Raw genomic sequence first — 23,889 nt, 5'->3', positions numbered from 1 at the left:
ACACTAAAAGAACTTCCAGAGGTACCAGTATCCCTGATTTCAAGCTGTAGCACAGAGCTAACGTAATAAAATCTGCATGGTGTTGACATAAAAACAGGCAAAAGAATGAGTGGAATAGAATTGAAGACCCAGATGTAAATCCACACACCTATGGATACTTGAGTTTTGATAAAGAAGCCAGAAATACACAATGGGAATAAAAAAGAACATTGTCAACAAACAATGGTTAAAAAAGACAGCATCTTCAACAAATGGTGCTGGCATAACTGGATGTCCGCATGTAGAAGAATGCAAATAGATTCATATTTATCACCCTCCACAAAACCCAAGTCCAAGTGGATCAAAGACCTCAACTAAAGCCAGATACACTAAACCCGATAGAAGAGAAAGTAGGAAATAGCTTTGAACGTATTGGCAAAGGAGACAACTTCCTGAACAACACACCAATAATGGAGACTCTAAGATCAGCCATTAAAAATGGGATCTCATGAAATGGAGAAGCTTCTGTAAGGTAAAGAACAAAACACCAAAATGGTACCCTAAGGAATGGGAAAAGTTATTTGCCATCCCTATGTCTGTCAGAGAGCTAATTTCTGAAATATATAAAGAACTCTAGAAACTAGACATCAAACCCCCAAATAATCCAATTTAAAAATGGGGTATAGTTCTAAACAGAGATTTCTCAACAGAAGAATCTCAAATGACCGAGAAACACTTTAAGGAGATGTTCAACATCCTTAGCCATCAGGGAAATGCAAATCAAAATGATTCTGAGATTCCATTTTACACCTGTCAGAATGGCCAAGACCAATAACACAAGTTACAGCTCATATTGGAGAGGATGTAGTGTTAAGGGGAATCCTCTTCCATTGCTGGTGGGAGTGCAAACATGTACACTATTGAAATCACTGTAGCTGTTCCTCAGAAAGATGAGAATCTATCTACCCTAAGATCCACCTACAAAGGAGCCTCCACCATACCACAAGGACACTTGCACAACTACATTCACAATAGTTTTATTCATGATACCCAGAAACTGCAAACAACCTTGATGTCCCCAAACTGAAGAATGGATAAAGAAAATGTGGTACAGTAACACAGTTGGAGTATTACTCAGATGTTAAAATCAATGACATCAGAAAATTTGCAAGCTAATGGATGAAACTAGAAAAAAATCATCCTGAGTGAGGCATCCTAGATCCAGATTGATATATATTTACATATAAGTAGATATTAACTGTTAAGCAAAGGATAATCATTCTGCAATCCATAGACTCAGACAGGTTAAGTAACAAGGAAGGTGGAGTGGGGATTGGAGGAGGGGAGTGGAGTGGCGTGGATCCCCAGGGAAGGGAAGATAGAGTAGATTTTGTGGGTGGACTGGGGTGGGTGGGAACAGGAAGGATGAAGTCGGAGAGAGATATACAGAGATTACTGAGGGAGAGCATATGTGAGAGACAGCTGTAATTCAGGCTGTGTGTGTGTGTCTGTGTATGTCTGTGTATGTGTGTGTGTGTGTGTGTGTGAGATGTGGAAACCTAGTACAGTGGAAACTTCCTGAGCCTATGAGGGTGACCCTAGTGAGAACTCCTAGCAATGGAGGATACAGAACCTGAACAGGCATCTTCTGTAACCAGGCAAGACTTCCAGTGGTGGGACTGAGACACCAACCCAGCAACTAAACCTTCAATCTACAACCTGTCCTGCCTGAAAGATGTGCTGAGGTAATGGTCACTCAGAACTGTGGGAGTGACTGGTCTAACTTGAAGCTCACATGACAAGAGGGAACCCATGACTAACATGGCCTGGGTAGCCAGGAACTGGAAGCTGGATGGCCCAGAGACCTAGGGTAGAATCAAACATGACTTGAAAAAAATCAATGAAAATGATTCCTAATGATAGTCTGCTATACTCATAGATGAATGCTTACTCCAATAGTTATCAGAAGGCTTCCTCCAGTAACTGATGGGAACATATGCAGACACCCACAGACAAATATTTGGCAGATCTTGAGCAACCCCACAGAAGAGGGTGAGGAAGGATTGTAAGAGCCAGAGGGTCAAGGACACCAGGAGAACATAGCCCACAGAATCAACTAAGCAGGGACCATAGGGGCTCACAGAGACTGAAATGGCAGTCATGGAGTCTGCATGGGTCTTCAATAGGTCCTCTGCATATACACTGTGGTTGTTCAGCTTGGGGTTTTTGTGGGATTCCTAACAGTGGGAGTGGGAGTGTCTCTGACTCTTTTGCCTGCTCTTGGGATCCTTTTCCTCCTATTGGGTCACCTCATCCAGCCTTGATATAGGGTTTGTGCCTTGTCTTACTAGTCATGCCATATTCAGTTGATATCCCTGGGAAGTCTCCTCTTTTCTGAAAGGAAACAGGAAGAGCGGATCTGGAGCAGAGGGGAGGTAGAATGGGGGCTGAGAGGAATGGAGGGAGGGGAGGCTACGGTTGAGATGTATGGTATGGGAGAATAACAAAGAGTAGCCTGACGCTTTGCTCAGAAGGCTCTGACATTCTAAGTGCCATTTTCTCTCGCATGGAAGGGAGGTTTCACTGCAATAAATTTTAAAATTGATGGCAATTTAGATGGAGAATAAAATCTTTCAAAGCCCCAAATACTCCTACAATGCTTGTCAACAATCTATTAGCAGCAAATAACGCAGACACTGTTGCTCTCACTACTGTTAGCACATGAATAAAATGCTAGGATTTAGAGATATGTATCACTCTACTTAGGGTGACCAATTCATGCAAGTTTACCAATGACTTGCCTGATTCTAACCCCCAAAGCCTTGAGTCCCAGGGACTCCGTGTATTCTGGGGAATTTTGGATGGTGCCAATTATCCTATCTATGACCCATGATACAAATAAACTTTGAAACTAGAACTCAACAAAACAGAAAAGTTGCTTCTAGCAAGACACATGCATGCAAAACATCAGCAGCAAGACACAAACGTGCAAAACATCAGCAGCAAGACACATGCGTGCAAAAACAGCAGCAGCAAGACACATGTGTGCAAAAACAGCAGCAGCACAGGGGAAGGGCCTGCTTGCTTGTTCGAACGACCTGGCTGGCTTACACCAGAAATAACCACACAGAATCTGTATTAATTGAAACACTGCTTGGCCATTAGCTCTAACTTTTTATTAGCTAACTCCTACATATTAGTTTAACCCATCTCCCATAATCTCTATATTGACAAGTGGCAGTGGGTTACCGGAGATTCTAACTGGCATCCATCTCAGGCAGAGGATCCATGGCTTCTCCGACTCTGCCCTTCTTCCTCCCAGCATTCAGTTCTATTTTCTCCACCTACCTAAGTTCCACCCTGTCAACTAGGCCAAGGCAGTTTCTTTATTCATTAACCAATGAAAGCAATACACAAACAGAAGGAACTCCTACACCAAAAACCCATACATGCAAAAACAGCAGCAGCAAGATACATGAGTGCCAAAACAGCAGCAGCCAAGCTGAAACTACTGGGGAAAAAAATCTTAAAATATTCCTAGCAACAATATCATTCATCATCAAAATTGACTTATTTTGCTCAAGTTTTATGCTAATCTTTTCTATACCCATTCATATCTTTTTACACAGTTGTAAAGAACGATGTAGTTTTCTTCTGATTCTTATTATTTTATAAGGATTCCTTTCCATGTTGTGTGTTTTCATAACAGCATCCTGAAATCATGTATATTACATTCTAAAACCATTTCAGTGAGTCCCAATACCACCACCAATACACACTGAATCACAGGTACCTTTTCCTTTTTAAATTTTAGAAAGTATTTAATGGAACCTCACAATTATTCCAGTGAGTTTTTAAGATACCGATTCTCCTGCTAGCCTGCTCTATTTCTTCTTCAGCTATTAGCCTTTCCTATGAAGTTAAACCATCAGAAAAATTTCTTAGGTGATACACTTTTCACGAGGAATACATCCGCCCCTTCTTCCTTACGTGTATGTGTGATATGCATATACAAATATAAAGTTTGTATTTATATGCAAAGATAAAGTTTTCATGGATTTCCCCTCCCTGCTGACCTCTGAGGACTAATTGTCCCTCCCATGTAGTGTCCTTTGCATTTATCCAGTTAACACAGCACATTCCAGGGCTGTGCAACTCTCTCCACCCCAGACTAGATTCCCTTGTCCTGAGTTACTCCATCCACAGCGAGTAAGCAGCCTGATTTCCACTGTGTTTCAGAGTAGGACAGGAAACCCTGTCTTCTATAGGAGACAAACAAACCCTCTTGTTCCCACTGACTGGCTTTCCCAGTCTTTCTCCTTTCTCACTTGCTCTCCATCTCTGGAAGGGCTCTATGCTGTACTAATTTTCAGAGAGCTAGCTTTTGTCAAAAAAAAAAAAAACCCTGCTTTTTAAAAATTCAGGTTGTGTAGAAGTGTTGCCAGGATACATGTATCTGTACCACATGAATGCAGTGCCTGCAGAGGTCAAGGGAGGCATCAATCAATATCTTAGAACTGGAGTTGTAGATGGTTACAAACCACAAGGTAGGTGCCGGGAACCAAACCCAGGTCCTCTGCAAGATCAGTAACTGTTTCTGAGATGGAGCTATCTCTTGAGTCTTTTAAAAAACACTTTTATAATGTGTCATCTGGATAGCCCAGAGGGTAGCATGCACTGAGGAATGAGAGGGTTTAGCGCTGGTGTCTACTGTGCCATGACATATTTGCTAACACTGCACTGGATTCCTGGGTTGGTGTAGAGCTGAGCACAGAAGCAAGAAGACCAACTGTTTGATTGGTTAACAAATGCAAGATGACTTAAAAAGTGAGATAGAACACTCATATTCTTGCTGGGCAGTGGTGGCGCACACCTTTAATCCCAGCACTAGGGAGGTAGAGGGCAGTGAATTTCTGTGAGTTCGAGACCAGCCTGGTCTGCGGAGCAAGTTCCAGAACAGCCAGGGCTACACAGAGAAACCCTGTTTTGAAAAAACAAAAACAAACAATAACAACAACCCTCCCCAAACATTTACATTCTTAATTTTATCTGAGCCTTCCTCTTTCAGACACCTTTTCTTATTATAATTTTTATAAGTATAGATCAAGGACAAAATAAAACCAAAGGGAGCCTTGCAAGGTGACTGTTGACCACCTGCACTGGGAGGCAGTGGAGGCCGGGAGGGGACACGGAGCCTTTGGATGCTGACAGCTCCAGTTGTCAGCTAATATTACTCAAGTTTAAAATCGAAGGCAACCCTGAGTATGTGGCATGGAGGAGCCTTGAGGACATCATCCCGTGGGATGACGAACAGAGCAGAAGCTGCAATTCTGTGTACATAAGGAACCAAACTAAACAAATTCCTGGAAGAAAGAGCAGGGGGCAGGACTCAGGGGGTCACCAGCCAAGACAAAGTCTCAGTCCTGGACACTCTGTAGGGCATTGTGCCTACAGCTTACATGTTATTTTATGAACTTGTCTGTTAAGAAACTAGGCCTCATATTTGGTATTAGCTGCAATAAGATAACACCGCAAATCCATTTTTGAAAAAAAAAAAAACCTCAAATTCTTGCTACCCTGTTTATGCATCTTTATAGTGGGAATGGGAGCACCTACCTTGTAAGTGAGGGAAACATGGGTATTTCATAACAATGTCCTTACTCTGTCATTTTGTGCATTGACGATACATCTGATTTATTCTGTTTGCTCAAATCTATTTTTTTTAAATTAGTCTAGTGTTTTTATTGATTATCTGAGAATATAATGCATCTTAGTCACCCTTACTTCCCAGTCCTTCCAAGTCTACTCTGTACCCTTCTGGTCTCCCACCAGGAAGAGATTTTTTTTAAAAAAAATGCAAGTCCAATTTATATTGTTTATGTAGTCTCTGGAGCATGGTCAAATTCCCAGAAAAGTGAGTCATTTCCCACTCCCCACCCTACCAGTATGCTTCTATTGTAGAGAGGTACACTTTATTATCCTTATCACAAATTTTAAGAGTTCTCTTTAATGGCTTTCTGTCTAGGTTGTTACTTTTTGGGTGGGGGTAGGATATGTCACAGAAGCTTTCTACATCTCTCTTTCCCAACTAAGAGTTTGCCATTATTTGTATCAGAGCAGAAGCAGCTTTCCTTGTCTTTTATAATCAGCAGGAACAAAGTTCATGGACTTCCACATGATATCTGGCCGCAGCATGAACCATGGACATCCACCTGGCATCAGGCATCAACACATGCCACAGACCTCAGCATGGTCTCTGGTGGCACAAAGGGCCACAGACACAAGTGCAGTCCCTGGTGGCAGCCCAGTCCAGTCCATTGATATCAACATGGCTTCAGGCAGCAGCACAGGCCACAGGCATCCATGTAGCTTTTGGTTCTTTGGGTCTGGATGGCTGGGAAACATATAAGTAATCTCCACTTACAAAATGGCACCCACTATCTGGGGTATGGATCCACATAAAACCAAAAAAAAAAAAAAAAAAAAGGATTTCTAGAACCATAAAAACAGGAGCCAAGGGTAGCTTCTTGGTAGCCACATTTTTTCAGATAGGCTCTGTTTTCTGGCCACAAGTAGAGGTGCAGCTCCTTTAAGAGAAGGCTTCTTGCATGGCTCCTTTAATAGCCAGCTTCCTGGTTCATGCTGGTCCTGTTATGGGAACACTTAAATGGGGTTTGTGAGCATCATGCTACTAGCTGTTTAATGGTAATATAGACCCTCTGTGTCCCAGTTGAGCTGGGGATATAAGTGTGGCTAGCAGAGGCAGTGAACATACCTTAACCATGTTGGACTGGGCAGTCAACAGGCAGAACTGTGGAGCTGTTCCTAGGCATGCCCACTTAGCATTTTTTTTTAAAAGGCACTTCTGGTCAGAAAATGATTACAGATATGCAATAAAGACAGAGTCAGACAAAAATAAACCCCTGAATGAGTCACAATGTGTTTAAAAAATTGGAGGAGATGTCCAAAAAAGAGAAAAAGTAATAGAAAAGAGTACAACCATAGATTAAAGGGGTAAAGAAAAATAAGCCACTTAAAGATGGAAAATACACAGAGAGTATAGATTATGCATATTATTATGTTTTCTTTAAAAATTTGACTGTAAATAAGCTATATACAGAGAAACATTTCATTGTACAGTCTGCTAAGCTAAACCAAAATATATATTTTAAAGGTATCTTGACTTCAAAATTTGAGTCTAAGGACATGTTACTTTGAAAAAAATATTCTGCTTTTGTTTCTACAGAGGACTGAAACCTGTAGATTCCTTTCAGATTAATGTGGTTTGATGGAACAAGACTCCCCCAAAAGGTCTCCATGAACCTACAAGTACTTTCCCCAACAAACAGCAGGAGAAAACAAACAGTTTGGAGAAAACTACATCCAAATTTCCAAAATGATTGCTTATAAATGTTTGTTTTTATTTAAAGGAGGTTGATTATAAATTGTTAATGGTCACAATCAATGTTTTTCTCAATAAAAAATGGATATGATATAGAAATGAATACTTTGCATTAGTATGAATCTTTGTCTATTGATACAAATTTAAGGTCAATTTTGTAATGCACTATACACAATATATGCATATATATTTCTTCTCTTGTTTAAGGTATGTTTATACAGCTCATTTAAAAATGTAATGTATAATTAAAAACTACAGTTTAATAGGTAGTCATTTATGATAATCAAACTTATAGTCATGATAATTAGGTTTTCTAGATATACAGAGATATATTTCAGTTAGATATATAATCTTTAACACTTCGAAGACATACAGAATATGGTACTTAAAATGTTTTAAGAACTTAGACTTTTCTTGACAGTGAGACATGTCTGTTTCAGGCATCACCAATTACTTCAGAGAGACTGACGGCCATCTAAGAAACTCATTATGGAATTTGCTTTCAGTGTGACAAGGCTAGCCATTTGGGCAAGAAACTGTTCTTTCCTGAACCATTGACGGTATGCTACATGAACTATACATGCAGGACTCACAGAAAAATGACTGCTGAACTTGCCTAAAGAAGATAAGACAGGTACCTTCAGGGTTTCTGCTTCATGAAAGAGTCTGCCAGACATTCTGCAGGACCCAGAAGAAAGTGACTGAAAAAACTGCTAATAAAGGCAAAACAGTTTTTCAAATTTCCTGCTTTATAGAAAAGTCTCCCAGATACTATGGGCCTGTAGGCTAAAGATGGATGCTCCAATGTTACAGAAGAACTTTAAGTGACTGTCTAGGCAGCAAGATGTCTCTGTCAATTCTAGAGTTTTGGAAGTTCTTTACAATGCACTTCCTGTTTGCTTAGGTAATATTATATCCTTCTGTGGTCTTTGAAGAGTTGAAAATAGATAGTTACAGTTTCCTTAGTTATGATAAAGGATAAATTAGGTATAAAACTTTAGACTCACAGAGATAGGATAGATGATAGAATATTTTCTTAATTTGCCAAATGTAAATGGATTAAATGTTGTAACTATAATTCTTGCTTGATAACTGTTTCGTATATGTAATTTTACTATGGTAAAGTTAAAACCTTTCTTTTTATTTAGACAGAAAAGAGGAGATGATGTGGGATTTTCCTCCATATCTTGTGAATATGTTTTATTAATATTAGTTAATAAAGAAACTGCTTCAGCCTATGGCAGGGCAGAATATAGCCAGGCTGGAAGAGATCTCGAGAGAGAGTAGGCAGAGTCAAGGAGATGCCATGTCGCTGCCAAAGGAGAGAGACACCCAGAACCTTTTCTGGTAAGCCAGAGCCTTGTGATGATACACAGATTAATAGTAATTTGTGAATTTAAGAAAAGAGCTAGCTAGGAATACACCTAAGTCATTGGCCAAACAGTGTTGTAATTAATATAATTTCTATGTTTATTTGGGTCTGGGCATCTGGGAAATGTATGAGCAGTCTCCACTTACAAACATGGGCCATGGACATCAACACAGTCCCTGGGTGCAGCAGAACCACAGACTAAGACATGGCCCCCTTTGGCAACATGGACCATAGACATCAATGTGGTCTCAGTTGACAACATATCTTCATGACCTCCAGCAGCATCACAGCCCATGGGCGTCAACATGGCCTCAAGTATTGGTGGCAAAAACCAAGGCATCAGTGTGGCCTTTGGTAGTAACATGGGCCCAGTGTGGCATATGGACATCAACATGCCCTCTAGAGGCAGCTCAGGTCTTGGACGTTGACATGGTTCAATCTCTCCCCACAGAGTAGGCACTGCTCTCTTCCTCCATCACAGATTCATTAGTCCCAGTGGCACTGGAGACTGCAGTGTGTCACTTGGTATATTTTTTTGCCCATGCAGCTCTACATGCAAACACTCATTGCCTCGACTCTCAAGGCCTCTGGTCTCTGAAGCATCATATAAACTTCTTTGATCACAGTCATGCTTCAGGTTTTTATCTTCAGGGACAATGACTTGATCCCGAATATGGTTCTAGACCACTGGCTCCTCCTTGTGGTCTAGTAGCAGGTAGATGGAGTAGGTGTTGGTGTTGACTGACATGCCTGATGTCAGCCGAGTTGATCAGGCTGCCATGGGCAGCAGGCTTTCTTAGGTAGGCACCCTGGGGACCCAAATTCTATTCTATTCTCTCTTTTGTTTTTCTTTTTGTTTTTTTGAGACAGGGTTTCTCTGTGTAGCTTTGGAACCTGTCCTGGAACTCACTCTGTAGACGAGGGTTGCCTTGAACTCACAGAGATCTGCCTGTGTCTGCCTCTTGAGTGCTGGGATTAAAGGGATACACCACTACTGCCTAGCCTCAAGTTCTGTTCTTAAATCCCTCAAAAGAAGCAGTGTGTGTCTAGCTATCCTGAGTATAACACAGAGAAAGGAAAGAGAATAAAGAATTCTGGATTCAAGTTGGTGACCAGCTACTTACCAACCATATGGTGGTGACCAAATTGTTCACTTATTCCTTTGTGTCAAGTTCACTAGATAGCTGTGAAGATTCGGCATGGCACTAAGACTCCTTTATCTAAAGGAACTCACACTGTTATTTCCCAGCTTAGTTTAAGCGAATGGATATCATCTACAGCTTACTACATTCGTCTCATTGCTCTAGTCTAGGACACAGGTCTCCTGACCTCTCTATCCACATCATGCCTCTTCTTGGACATCAGCTCTTAGTAATCCCAACTCATGAGAAGTAGCAGCCGTAAACACTTTTTGCTTCTTCCACGCTGACCCAAGGACTGCTCTTGCACGTGTTGACCCATTGGCAAGCAATGGCAAAGTGGGACTAGAGGGACCTGCAGGAAGGGCAGCAAACGCCCGACCGAGGTGGAGACAACTGCTTTCTGTGCCTCCTGCCACAGGATCCCGTTACTGCAGCAGGGCTGCCCGTTCCACGTGTCTGGGATATTGATGTTTCCAAGAAAAGATAAGACCACCTTAAAAACCAACTGCAGCAGATTTTTGTGTCTTCATGGAAGGCATAAGCTCCCAAAAGTGGCTCATGAAGTTATTTTCTATAACTTTCTACTTTCCTTCATGTGGGTAAACACTATCTATGTAGACCTACAGAGGGTACTTGGAGCACTTGATGACAAGGCCGATTTGAGGACAGAGATGGAATATCGGGAGATGTGATGGGAGATGCCACAGGCGAGTACAGAGCTGTCTGCAGGGACTGGAGGTTAGGATGAATCTCCGGGAGGCTGCAGAGGTGGTTCACTTGTTAGAGAATGGGGTCCCTGCAGACACCTTATCCTGCTGCTGCTCCGACTTCTACTCTGTTTCTCTGAAGACTTTCTCAAATTCCAAATGCATTCTCTAGAGCTGGGGTTTGCAAGCTTGCTACTGATGTACCCCAGCACCACGCATCCTTCATAGCCACACTTGACGATGGGCACAGAAATCAGCTTACAAATGGCGTTGTGGTGAGCAGAGCACCACACTCCTCACAATCCTGTTTACTCTCGAAATAACATTCCTAAGACTTATTTTTGACAATTAAGAAGAGATAAAGAGGGTCTCAATTAAGAGTGCTTTCGACTCTTCCAGGAGATTTGAGTTCCGTTTCCAACACCACATCAGGTGGCTGACAACCCCCTCTAACTCTAGCTCCAGGAGGTCCAATTCCCACCTCTTGCCACCACACACACATACACATAATAAACAATCATGAATCTTACAAAGATCATTTGCGCAAACATCGAAACTGCTCCCCTTCTGCGTCTGTACTGCTGATGCTGAGTGCTCTCAGAGCTGCTCCAGAACAACTGCAGTAAGCCTTAAAGATACTCTCCTCATTTCACAAGACTTTGAAAGCCGTGTCTGTTATGGGTCTGCACTAGATTTTTGTTACTATGGTAAACTAGATGAGAAAGTCAACTCAGAAGAAGAAAATGTTATTTTAGCTCCTGGCTTCTTTGCTTCAGTTTCTGTGGCATGATTGAACATCAGGGCAAGAAGGCTCACTGAAGCAGAACCGCTCATCTTTAGCATGGTAAGTGGAGCTACAGAGGAAGAGTCAGACTCCCGAACAATTTAACTTCCTCTGCTAGCCCCTGAAGCTTCCAACTCCTCTCAGTAGCACCACAGGCTGTGGGTGCTTTCCAAGGATGCTGTGGGGCTGAGAGCTCACCCCTCAGTAGCTGTGAATACGACTGTGTGGGTGAGGGTCTTTGTCCAGTTCTGAGGGGACATTGTGACAGCCTGCATCAACAGGGCGATCACATATAGAGGGGAGATGACGTGAAGAGTGGGCACAGTGTACAAACCAAGGAGCTCCTGGGCCACCAGAGGCTGGAGAGGGCCTGAAACAGGCTTTCTTCACAGATCCCAGAAGGAACCAAACTCTGAGGTCATCTTGATTTTAGCCTCCACGTTTCTAAAACCGTGAATCCACACATTCCTGCTGTTTAGCTCACCCTGTTAGCAGTATTTTGCTGCGGAAGCCCCAGAAAACCAATACAGTCCAGTGACAAAGATTTCTTTAAGGAAAGATATTACTTCAGGGAAAAACAGTCTGTCAAGGATCTCCTCAGTGCACATGAAGAATGAGAGGCTCATTTTAGACGAGCCAAATAGCACAGTCATGGGGGGAGTGATCCATTGAACAGAATCTGAAACAACACAAAATGACTTTCAAAAACTCTTTAGTGTCTCCTATAAATAATCCCTTCCTAGCATTTTGGCTTTTTATTTTATTACATATTCTGTTATAAATGTAATTTTATTTTTATTCTTTAGCATTTAAAGTGAAGTTGATTATCATGATATTCAGTGCTAAAAAAGGTAAAAATATAATCATTTAATATAACCAAAGATGTCACACCAAAATTGATAGAAATTTTATTGTAATTTCTTATTTGTCATGGGATAGCATTTGCCAGTTTATTAGAAAAACAACCTTAATAACTAAAAGACATGCAAAGGATATATCAGTTTTTAGTGTGGTATTTTATTTTCTCTTTCATTTTATTAAAAATTAATAGAGATGTAAGCGCTGTTGAGAGGATTTAAAACCCTTCAGATTTACAAGATCTCAACTGGGGAGGCCTCTAGAGAAGGGTATTGAAGCAGAATAATGGGGCTCACTTTGCAGGGTGAGCCTTTTTGTAGTGTTAGAACTGATCTCTCTCTCTCTCTCTCTCTCTCTCTCTCTCTCTCTCTCTCTCTCTCTCTCTCTCTCTGTGTGTGTGTGTGTGTTCTTTTTCAGTTAGGGCAAAACTAGCCAGTAGAAACCTCGCAGAGGCACTATAAAAAGGACAGAAAGTTTTAAGAGATAACGATGGAGCCCGAAGAACTAGAGGTCTAGACCAGGACCACAGAGTGGGAAAGTGTGAGGCCTGGGTACCAGAAACATGAATTTCATTATAAATCAAATGATCATCACATAGCAAAGGAAGACTGCTTTTGAGAGACCTTAAATATCAGATGAGGATTTGAAATAAAAATAGCAATTGGAGGGGCATGCGAGCTGGATCAACAGGTCAAACACGGGCCTGATGACCTGAATTCAGTCCATTTGAACTATGGGCCCATGTGAAAGAAGGGAAGAACTAACTCTTCTAAGTTGGCCCCTGAACACCACTCATATGCTTGACATGCGTATATCCACACAAATGCACAGCATAGATGTTCATAAAATCAGTGAAATCCTGCAGATTGATACATGGAGGTTTAAAGTAGCTGAGAGGCATTGAGCCAATGCCTTGGTTCTATGCTTACATGGCGTCAAACAGTGAAGAAGCAGATGGGGCTTTAAGTTGACCACACTGAGATTCCTATACTCCACTTACTAACTCTGGAAAGTGGGTTGTCTCGTCACTGAGCACTAGCTTCCTTGTCTCTAAAGGGGAGGTTAGAGTACATAGTATCTACCTTAACTCGTCTTCTGATTTCTGTGGATACGTGTGCCACCTTATTTACTTATTGGGGTGATAAAAAACATTTTTATGTGAAGTGGAGAAGGAACTTTAAATTAACTTCTTTCTGCTTCTCTTAGCTTTGACCTTTTAATATTTTAAAATATTTATTTACGTGTATGTGTCTTTGTGGACATAAGTCACGTGTGTGCACGTGTGTGCATGTGTGTGCACATGTGTGCAGGTGTCAGCGGAGGCCAGAAGAGAGCATAGAACACAATTTTGAATACTCAGACATCTCTCCAGACCCACGAATTTTTTTTTATAACATACCACCAAAGTTTTTGAGTGATTTACTTTTTAAGATACCATGTTGGAGCTGGAGAGATGGCTCAGTGGTTAAGCATGCACGCTATTCTTGCAAATGACCCAATTGTGGTTCCCAGCAGCCACGTCAACTCACAAATGCTTGTGACTACAGATTTAAGGGTGTTCAACACTGCTTGCCTCCATGGGCATGTGTGCTCATGATGAAAATAAACTCTCACACAGACATACACACACATACGAACCTAAAAAACTTAAAAAAAAAAGTATTAGCATTGGTCTTTTCCTTGTTTATTATCTGATTAAATTGAATTCTTTTCTTTCAATTATTTATTCTCTTAGTTCCAGTTCCTATTTAGAGGCTTTTCTCACCAATTTGTAAATGTCTTTTACCTAAGAATATTAATTAATCCATGGTTATGAGTGTTTAAAATAGTTTCTACTTTTGTTTAATGCATTTGAATTGGGTCTTTAAAAACCAATTTAAAAAACTGCACTTCAAATTTCTCAACTTTGTTTCTGATAGAAAGCTCTCTACTCCCACCTCTGACCTCAGGGACTTTTCCCTCTCTCTGCTTCTGCACAGAGACAAGCCTGCTTGGGGGAACTCTGAACTCGGTACACTCTGGCTTCGGTCTGCAGGAGGGGAAGTCTCTGAACACTGTTTTGAGGCACACAGAGAGGGAGGGCTGCTCTGAGCAGAGCTGTCTGCAGGGACTGGAGGTTAGGATTAATCTCCGGGAGGCTGCAGAGTTGGTTCACTCGTTAGGAGCCCTTGCAGCTCTTGAGCAGGAGCCAGCATCCACATGGTGGCTCACAGCCATCTTTAGCTCTAGTTCCCTGCAATTCAATGTGCTTTTCTGGATTCTATGGGCACCAGTAACGCATGTGGTTCCTATACATACAAAAAGGCAAACAGAGACACATAAAATAAAGTAAATCTATTTTTAAAAATAAAAAAAAGACTAATTCCCAAGAAGACAGAGAAATGGACAGATATAAACCCTGTTGTCCAAGGACAGTCTGAGGTATCTTGTCCTTTGAATCCATCCTATACTTGGCACGAGAGGGGCATAATCAACAATGGCTTTCCTCATCCTTTTGTCTTGTTTGGTCTTTGTTTCAAAGGTTTTCCTCATGGAAAACCATAAATATGCAGCCACATAGCCTACCTGTTCTTTACAGTTCATTTAAGAAAAGTTTCTCATGCAATCTTATTTTAAAATAAGCTAGATTTGACACAATCTGAGAATGTGTGTCAAGACCAGATCCAACGACTCGGGTTCCTTTTGTCTATGATATTTAGGATAAACTAAATGTTTGGTGTGTATGAATTGATGTGTGTGTGTGTGTGTGTGTGTGTGTGCTATGTGCACATGCTGTGTGGGTACATGTGTGCATGTGGAGGTCAGAGCTTGACACTAGGTTTACTTGCTTGATCCTTCGATCGTCCGCCATCTTGGATTCCGAGAGTCTCTCACTGAACCTGAAGCTCATCAGTCCAGCTGTGCTGGCTGACCACGCACTCCATGCACCCACATGTCTCCACCTGTCCCCGTGCCAGTGCAGGGCTTGCCAACTCATGCTTCCATGACCAGCTTTTGCATGAGTGCTGGGGATCTGAACTCAGGTCCCCATGCATGTTCTGCAAACACCTTACCCACTGAGCCACTCCCTCTGCCCAGTTAAACTGATCTTAACATAACTGCTGGCAGTGGACCTCTAAAATACATGTGTAATTCTCTCTGAGGGAGAGCTTCTGAGGTTTCCCTGGTACCTGAGGAACTATTGGCACCTGATGGCTGCTGGTGAGGGACAGTCAGTTTTCTCTGAGCCGTGAGCATCAGTCTGTCACCTCACACCCATGCACATAAGGCAACATTAAATGAATTCATGGGTTATTTAGAAAGGGATAGAAGGCCATCATGTTGGGAAGGAGACACGTTGGTGGCAATCTGGGATCAAAACACATTTTACATGTATGAAATTCTCAAAGAATAAACAAAATTTTATTAAAATGACTCAGTTCATTTTAGTAACAGTCAAAGGTTTTCTGTTTTATTTGCTAGACTAATACAGGGTTGATGGGGGAGAGTCTTCTGTTTTGTGTTAATTTCATTGGTTAAATAAAGAGACTGCGTTGGCCCTTTGATAGGACAGAAAATTAGGTAGGCAGAGAAGACTGAACAGAATGCTGGGAGAAAGAAGCCGAGTCAGTCAGTCGCCATGATTCTCCCACTCCAGACAGACGCAGGTTAAGATCTTTCCTGGTAAGCCAGCTCGTGGTACTACACAGAATATTAGAAATGGGTTAGATCAATATGTAAGAGCTAACTAATAAGAGGTTAAAACTAATGGACCAAGCAGTGTTTAAAAGAATACAGTTTCCGTGTAATTATTTCTGATAAAGCTAGCCGGTGGCCAGAAACTGAGCGGTGGGAAGTGGCCCATAGCTCCTACTACATAGGGTTAGAACAAATTAGAAAAAGCAAGCTAATGTTTGCATTTCCCATTTGCACTTTATATTCTCTTTTTCATAGATGTAGTTTAAAAAGATTTAAAAATCATTTTGCATTCTGGTAAGGACAATAATAAGTATGTCTTATAAGAGTTAAAAATAAAATAAACTAAAGGAGTAATAAACATTATTTCTAAATGTTTTGTAAATATGGAAAAGCATAAAGAGAAAATTAAAATTATTTTATTTTATTGTACTTAATTTTATGTATCATCTACTAAAACCATTTAATTTCTTTTTAGTAAACATGGCTTTGTAGATACTTGGGTTGAATGTTTACGGCTAGTTCTTTTGTATGAGGCTTCCCTTGTCCTGAATTTCTCATTTTGACCAGTTTGGCTCTAGACTACAGTACATGTGAAAGCTACGTTCAGGGTACCTTTTTTTTTTTTAAATTATTTTATGTATGAGTGCTCTATCTGCATATATGCTCTTATGCCGGAAGAGGACATCAGATCCCTCCAAGATGGTTGTGAGCCACCATGTGGGTGCTAGGAATTGAACTCAGGATCTCTAGAAGAGCAGTTAGTGTTCTTAATGGCTTCAGCCTGTTAATGGTGCTTTTAAAGCAGGGATTGCTAAGCATGTTTTCCGGTGGCTTTGTGGGAGAACCAGGATGTAGACTGTGTATTCTCCTCCGGCGCCCAGTGCCCCTGTCTCTTCCTCCCACTAGACTCTTCTGTCCTCTGGTGTTTGTCGCTGAGATGAGCAGACAGAACCTTGTTTGCCTCCTGTCTCAATGCAGTCTGTTTTCTCTTTCATGTAGGTAGACATTGTTCTTCATGAAGTATTCAAAAGACTTTCAAGTAGGCTTCAAAATATGGACCTCTCTTTATGAACATTCATTGGAGTAGAAAAGCTCTTTTAATCATAAGGTATTTTAGGGTCAACAAAGCCTTTTTGAGATAATTCTGGTCATTGCTTTCCTCCCAGGTGTGTTCTTCCCCCAGACACTCCTTATTTATCATTGTTTCATTGTCTTTATCTCTTATTCTTCCTTTACAGTTTGAGGCATTTGTTCCAGTTTTTTGTAGACATCACAGACAAATGTTTACACTGGGCCAACTACTCTCTTTAAGGAGAGCAGTCCTTATGCAGAATCCCCAGATCTAGGATGAAAAGATCCCTACATGCTAGTTTCTCAGAAGCTCCATGGAAACCCATTAGGTGGGAGCTAGAGGCAACTGATCTTGATCTTGACCCTGTGGTCCTTTCATGGAGAGGAGAGGTTGGTGTGTTTTCCAAATTCTGAAAGCCTCTGTAGCTATGCATGCTTTGTAGATACCATCCCCTAAGACTGAGTGCAAGCCTCTCCTCCTGTCCTTTCCCCCACCCTCTTGCCCCTTCCAGTCCTGCAGGGGAGGGGAAGATGCACAAATCCTTAATGCTCAACTGGCTTGCATCAAGGCTCTTCCATATCCAGTGGCTACTGTGTTGGGTTCTAACCGTACCAGGTGGGTAATGACACTTCCTGAGCCATCCCGAGCCTGTAGAACAGAGGGGCCCACCCTTGCTCTGTTCTTCCTTCCTGCCCTTGTGAGTCTTCTGAGGGCTGCAGTACTAGGAAGGTGCTGCCAGAGTAGTTTGCCTTGGTCTCTCATTAGCATGACAGCTGTCCCAACAAGCTACTCACCTACCCAGGGCACACAGCACACTTCTCAAATAAGTCCAAACTAGCATCAGCTCAATAGTCCCAAACTAGAGTGACAAGTGTCCACTTAGAGTGTGACTTCAAGAGTCAATGACTCTTAGCAGGAATCAGCAGGAGGTTAAGGCGCTTAGCCTGGAATTCTTTGTATGTGACAGAAGGGGAGGGAGGGAGAAGAATAAGAAAATAGAAGGAGGGAGAGAGGCAGAGAGAGGAAGGGGGAGAGGAGGAGGAGGGAGACAGAGAGACAGAGACAGAGTCAGACAAGAGACTGACTGGCTAAAGGAAGTTACCTCTAACTAAAGTTACCTCTAGCTAAAGTGGGATACTTTAATGATAGGAAGTATCAACCTTAATTAACCTCGATAAAATTTGGTGATAAAAAAATCACAGTTGGGGACATATTCCTCATGATCATTAATGTAGATGGAAGTTTCTGTCCTGTCTAATTCTATGGCCTTTTAGTCCCAAAGAAACACACAGAGGCTTATATTAATTATAAACTGCTAGGTCTATTAGCTCAGGCTTATTATTAACTATCTCTTATGACTTAAATTCATCCATAATTCTTATCTATGTTTAGCCATATGACTTGGTACCTTTTCTCAGTAAGGCATTCTCATCTTTCTTCCTCTATGCCTGACTGGTGACGGTGCCTCTCTTTTCCTTTTCCAAGAATTCTCTTAGTCTGCCTGTATTTCCTGTTTGGTTACTGGCCAATCAGCATTTTCTTAAACCAATATGAGTGACAAATCTTTACAGAGTACAGAAGTATTATTGCACAGCACATTAAGGACTAGGAGTCTAAGAGATGGCTTATCAGTAAAGTGTTTGCATACAAGCATGAGGACTTGACTTCAATCCCCAGAAGCCATGTAAAAAAGTTGGTTATGGGTTCTGGGGAAATAGTTCAGTGGGTACACTGATTGCCTTCCAGATGGAAGATAAAAGTTAGGATTCCCTGGGAGGCAGAGGCAGGCAGATCTCTGTGAGTTCGAGACCAGCCTGGTCTACAAGAGCTAGTTCCAGGACAGGCTCCAAAAAACCACAGAGAAACCCTGTCTCGAAAAACCAAAACCAAAAAAAAAAAAAAAAAAAAAGTTAGGATTCCCAGCATTCATGTAAATGTCAGGCAGCCATGGCAGAGACAGTGTCCTTGTGGTAAGCTGGCTAACTAGAAGAGTTGAATTAGTGAGTTCTGGGTTTAAGAATAATCAAGATGAATACTCAGACAAAAATGCATGTGTGCATATGCACAAGCCCCCAGCCCCATAAACATGCACACAGACCTCACACACACACACATGAAAAAACTAAAAGCCAAGTATAGTGGTGCATGCTTACAGTCTCAGCACTGGGGATCCAGAGACAGGTGGATCCCAGTTCGACTACCTCGTCAGTGTAGACTAATGAGCAAGTTCCAGGACAGTGAGAGACACTGTCTCCAAAACCCAAGAATAAAGAAACTGAGGAATAACACCCAGAGGTGACCTCTGGCCTCCACATGCCCCACAAACACATGCATTAATTTAAAAAGATGGATAAATATGGAGATAGGGGAAGATGTCTGATCTCTCATCATCGGTATACAAGAAAAAGAGAGAGCAGAAATTCTACCTCTTCTCAATGAAATCAAAATAGTAAAGACAGTCCCTTAGGGATGTGCCCTCCTCTGTCATTATTGCCAGAACTGCCTTCCACTCCTGGATGAGACAGGAATGAGCTGGTGGTCACCCTAGTGTGTTCTCATGATGGTCCTGGAGACATCTGGCCTCCAGGTAATCTGTACTGAGACATTATCTAGTATCTATCCAGCAGACTGACAGTTAGCAATCAATTCCAGGGCTTAAACTGAGGTGAGCCAAGCATGAAGGCTCTCTCTTTCTTACAAAGTTTCCCAGGCACTGAAAGAATTTAGGGTCTATGTTGTAAAGACCAATTAAGCTTAGCACAGTCTCTCTACTAATATTGTGGTGGCGTGCTCTCTGCACTGGAAAATATGCCCTTCTTAAGCTCTTCTTCCAAGAGTTCCCCTGCCTATCTCTGTACATGCTCTGCCCCGAACATTTATCACTCGGGAGAACATTTATCACCTCTACAAGGAGCAGGGCTTGGGAAGGTAAGGTGGACTGAAGTGAAGGGCTAAGTTGTCCATGCCGACCCTTCCAACCTAGTCCATCCAAAACCAGACTGGCCTCCACACGGCTCTATGGAAACAAGCAAGTCTCCTTGCTTCTGTCTAGTGGGCAAAAAGCAAGACTTGGCTCAGGTACTAAGTCACTGAAAGTGGAAGGGGGAAGGGCTACTGTTTCCTCCACCAACCATGTGACTTTGCACCTCTCCCACTCCCTCTATCCAACAATAATGCTACTGCAACTTCAAGCAGAGCCAGCTCTCTTATGATGACAGGAAAGGGACCCAGCCCTCTTATGATGACAGGAAAGGGACACAGCCCTCTTATGATGACAGAGAAAAGGCTGGTGTTGTCAGTTTAGGGGGAACTTAGCATGTCACGCCATCTTGCTATGTGTCTTGGCCTTGGCTCATCTAAAGGGAGGAGATGGCTCTTCCCTTTGGTTGCATGTTCTCCCAAGTCTGACTGGTGGCTCTTCTGGCCCTCCATGACCTGCTCCAGAATTAATGAGCACATCTCCTAATGCTCCAGTATCTGGGTACTCTCTGCAACAGCCACCAGATACAGTGTGAGCACTGGCCTCATGATACGGTCCTTATGGACAAGATCATGACTCTAAAGGAGGGTGCAGCCAGTGAATTACTGCAAGACTTAGTCAGCATCTGAGTGCTCCGTGCCTACTACTCTGCCATAAGTCGTAGATATTAGCACTGAAGAAAGTCTGCCTGCCTTTGAGACAGGAGCCAACGCTCACTGGATACAGCACCCATCCTTAGCAGCATCAGGGATGTGAGTCTCTGTTATATTTGACTTGGCCAAGAAGCTCTGGACGAGCTCTGGTTACATTTGTGCCTGTGGGCTGCACATTACCCCTGACTGCAGCCATGTGCCCAGTCTCTGACAATGGCATCTGCTTGTGTCCCTCATTTGCTCTACAGTTCCCTGGGGGACCTGGAGCCCTGCCCTGAGCCATAGCCTGCTAGCTCGAGCCCTGACAACCTGCCCGTTGCCATCTGCTGGCTAGCATCCTCTTTAAACCTGAAGGGGGGCACCCACAGAATCAGGAAGCTGCCACCTGCCCCGGAGCACAGCTGTTGACTGGATGCTGCTGTGGGGCCTCCATTTGCCTGTCTGGACCAATCAGGTCAGACAAGTGGAAGGGACAGCACCGTGGCCTCAGCAGGAACCCTACAGCAGGTGAGGCCCTGCTTCTAGCTGCATGTATCGATACTCTGTGAGTTTCCCAGGCTGCAGTATCTTCACAGACAGTCCTCGTCACCAAGCACGCAATCTCTAGACTTGCAGCCAACACTGGCTTGGCTGTTTGTTTATGCCACAATGCAAATGGGCTAGTGCTGTTCAGAGCACAGATAGCACAATTTTACATCCAACAAAAAGCAGTTCTAGAGTAAACCAACAGACTCTGATTTTAACATAGCTTTGAAGGCAAAGTCTTTAAAATGTTTTTAAGACAAACACTAACCTTAGTACACACACTAGTGCATTTTACAATGATATAAGTGTGAACAGTGCAAACACCCGCAAGTGTTACCTTGCAGCAGTCCCCAGGAATCACACTTCCCACACTCAATCTCGGCTCAGCTCCTGTGTATGCCATCAAACCAGATGACCAACCACAGAGCTAGGGCTAAGGGACACTCCCAAGAGTTGTGGAATGAATGAACAAATGACCAAATGAAACAGTTAAGACAGTGATGCATAAATATGGTCATCAAAACGTGCTCAGAGATTCTAAAACTAAGGAGGAGGGAGATGGGCCCAGAGTGTCCATTTGGCAAGGTGAAGGGCTGGAGATTGGTCACTCAGTAATGTGAATTTACTCAACACACTCGGCTACACGTTTAGAAATAGCTGGGTTCCTTGTGGACCAGGACGTGTTCTTGTTCACCCTGGGCACTATGCTCTAAAGTATTTGATAAATGCACTGGAACATTGAATACTGAATGGGTCTTGCTCAGTTGTAAGTTCATGACCACATGGTGGTTGGTGGCACAGAAGTGCTTATTTAGACATCACAAACTGGAATTGTAATGGGGCGGCATAATTCATCCTCTCAGATACCTCTTATCTGCTTCTTCTGACTTACATCATGGTGGCAGCTTTTCAGCCACATCCCCTCCTCTTCCCCTTCCCCCATGGTTGGCATCGCAGGTTTGCTTGAAAGACCTGCCATTCCTTGTGGGACTGTGTAGAGTCTCACCTTCAGACTACAGATGCTGCCATTCCTGCCTGTCCTTTCCACTGTGATTCCCACTGGAAGCATGGAGTTCCTGCCGCCTCCTGCCACTGTGCTTCCTCTTTCAGAGCATGGCTCTAACTCCCAGCAACCTCCAAGTCCTATCAATACCCCCCAGCTTGAGTTCAGTCTGCAGGATCCCTCTCCGCAGCTGGCGTTTCCAACATCACCTGTGCTGTTCACATTGCATGGTCCCTGGTCCCTGGTCACTTTGTAGTGACCTCTGTGCTCTAGGGTACAGCCAACTTAGTCACAGCTTCCCAGAGCACAGAAGCAGAGTCCCACATCACCCTAGCCACAAATTATATATTACACATATTTTATTATATATAAAATATATAATATTATATACAATCAGTTTGACCACCTCCCCAGAGAACTGTAGCATTAAAACAGCAGCTTCATAAACTATTTTCATCCCCCTACATACTCTGTGCATATTATCTGCATTCACTCTTTCATGTGTTTCTTAACGTTCTATGTGAAATCATTCTACAGTTCCCTGACTGTTTTGCTATTGGATTGTCTTATTATAACATTAAACACAAAGTTTTTTTTAAAGAAGCATTTCCTTCAGCAATTACTGTAAAATCTCAAGGTAGAATCTAATTTCTATAGTTTTTATACTTCAATCCACGCAAGAGGAGGAGGAGCACTAAGAAATTCACAAAGGAACCTTCCATTTTTCCAAACAGTTCTGTAACCACATAAAACCAAACCACCACAAACACACAAAGGCTGCAGCGTGTGACCTGAGAGAGGCGGTAGGGGATGCAGAAAAGGTGTGGGAATGATTCAGGAAGAAATGCTGGCTGTTCTAGGTCGGCTGCTCCTGCAGGGACAGCAAGCAGTTGCGCGAGGACTGTTCTTGGATGAACACTGACACGGACTCGTCATTCCCACGCTTTTGCTGTTTAACTGCAATAATTTGCCTCCTTACCTTCAGGTCCTCTTCTTAATCGTCACAGTGGTTTTGGCCTCAGGATTCCCCCATCCTAGCCCCCGCATCTTCCCCAGAGAGTGCCCACTCACCCTCTTCCTCGAATAGAAGGCCCATGTGCGCCTGCGCCTCTGCTTCTTTCTTCCCACCATCAACTTTGATCAGCTGAGCAACACTAAAGCACCGTTCATAGAAGTGATTCCGCACCCACTTGTCTTCAGAATTGTCGAAGTAACAGGCCAGAGCATATAAGTTGTTATACACTTCTTCGTAGTATTCTGTACACAGAGGAAAAGCCAGACTGCATCAGAAACACCACTCAAAACACACAGAATACCGCAAATTACTTCCATATTTTTCTTAAATTCATGGCCAACTGTCTTGAAAACTAAAATTGACGCAAAACATCATTTAACTGTTAAAATAATCACATAAATCAAAGGCAAGCAATAGGCAAGCGTCTTTCCAAAAATGCAGATGCACTAGAAATTGAGACATAATTCACTGTAAAAGGACTTATTTATATAACAGAACTACAGAACTGTACTATACCTGTTAGGAATGTGGTCCTCTTGGAGGAGGATAGTGGGGCCAGTGGTCACACACACACACACACACACACACACACACACACACACACACACACACACACATATATATGGGGGAGGGTGAGAGAAAAAGGGGTGGGAGGGGACTGTTCCATATCCCAGTGATGGGTCTAAAGGCATGTATCACTAAGCCTGGAGAAATCAATG

The 23,889-nt window shown here is 42.6% G+C and overlaps 1 protein-coding gene across 1 annotated transcript in view; it reads right to left on the bottom strand.

Moving 5' to 3' along the window:
• Positions 1-23,889, bottom strand: part of Ttc29 (tetratricopeptide repeat domain 29) — a 219,667-nt gene that overhangs the window by 163,377 nt on the left and 32,401 nt on the right. Inside the window, exon 4 of the mRNA XM_057753904.1 lies at positions 23,227-23,412. Within this exon, the coding sequence (XP_057609887.1) occupies positions 23,227-23,412 (186 nt within the window). The remainder of the gene's footprint in view (positions 1-23,226; positions 23,413-23,889) is intronic.

This window comes from Chionomys nivalis, chromosome 21 (genome assembly GCF_950005125.1).
Source record: "Chionomys nivalis chromosome 21, mChiNiv1.1, whole genome shotgun sequence".
Classification (NCBI taxonomy): domain Eukaryota; kingdom Metazoa; phylum Chordata; class Mammalia; order Rodentia; family Cricetidae; genus Chionomys; species Chionomys nivalis.
Note: the sequence above shows the minus strand (reverse complement) of the source record. Positions and strands in the feature narration are given on the sequence as shown.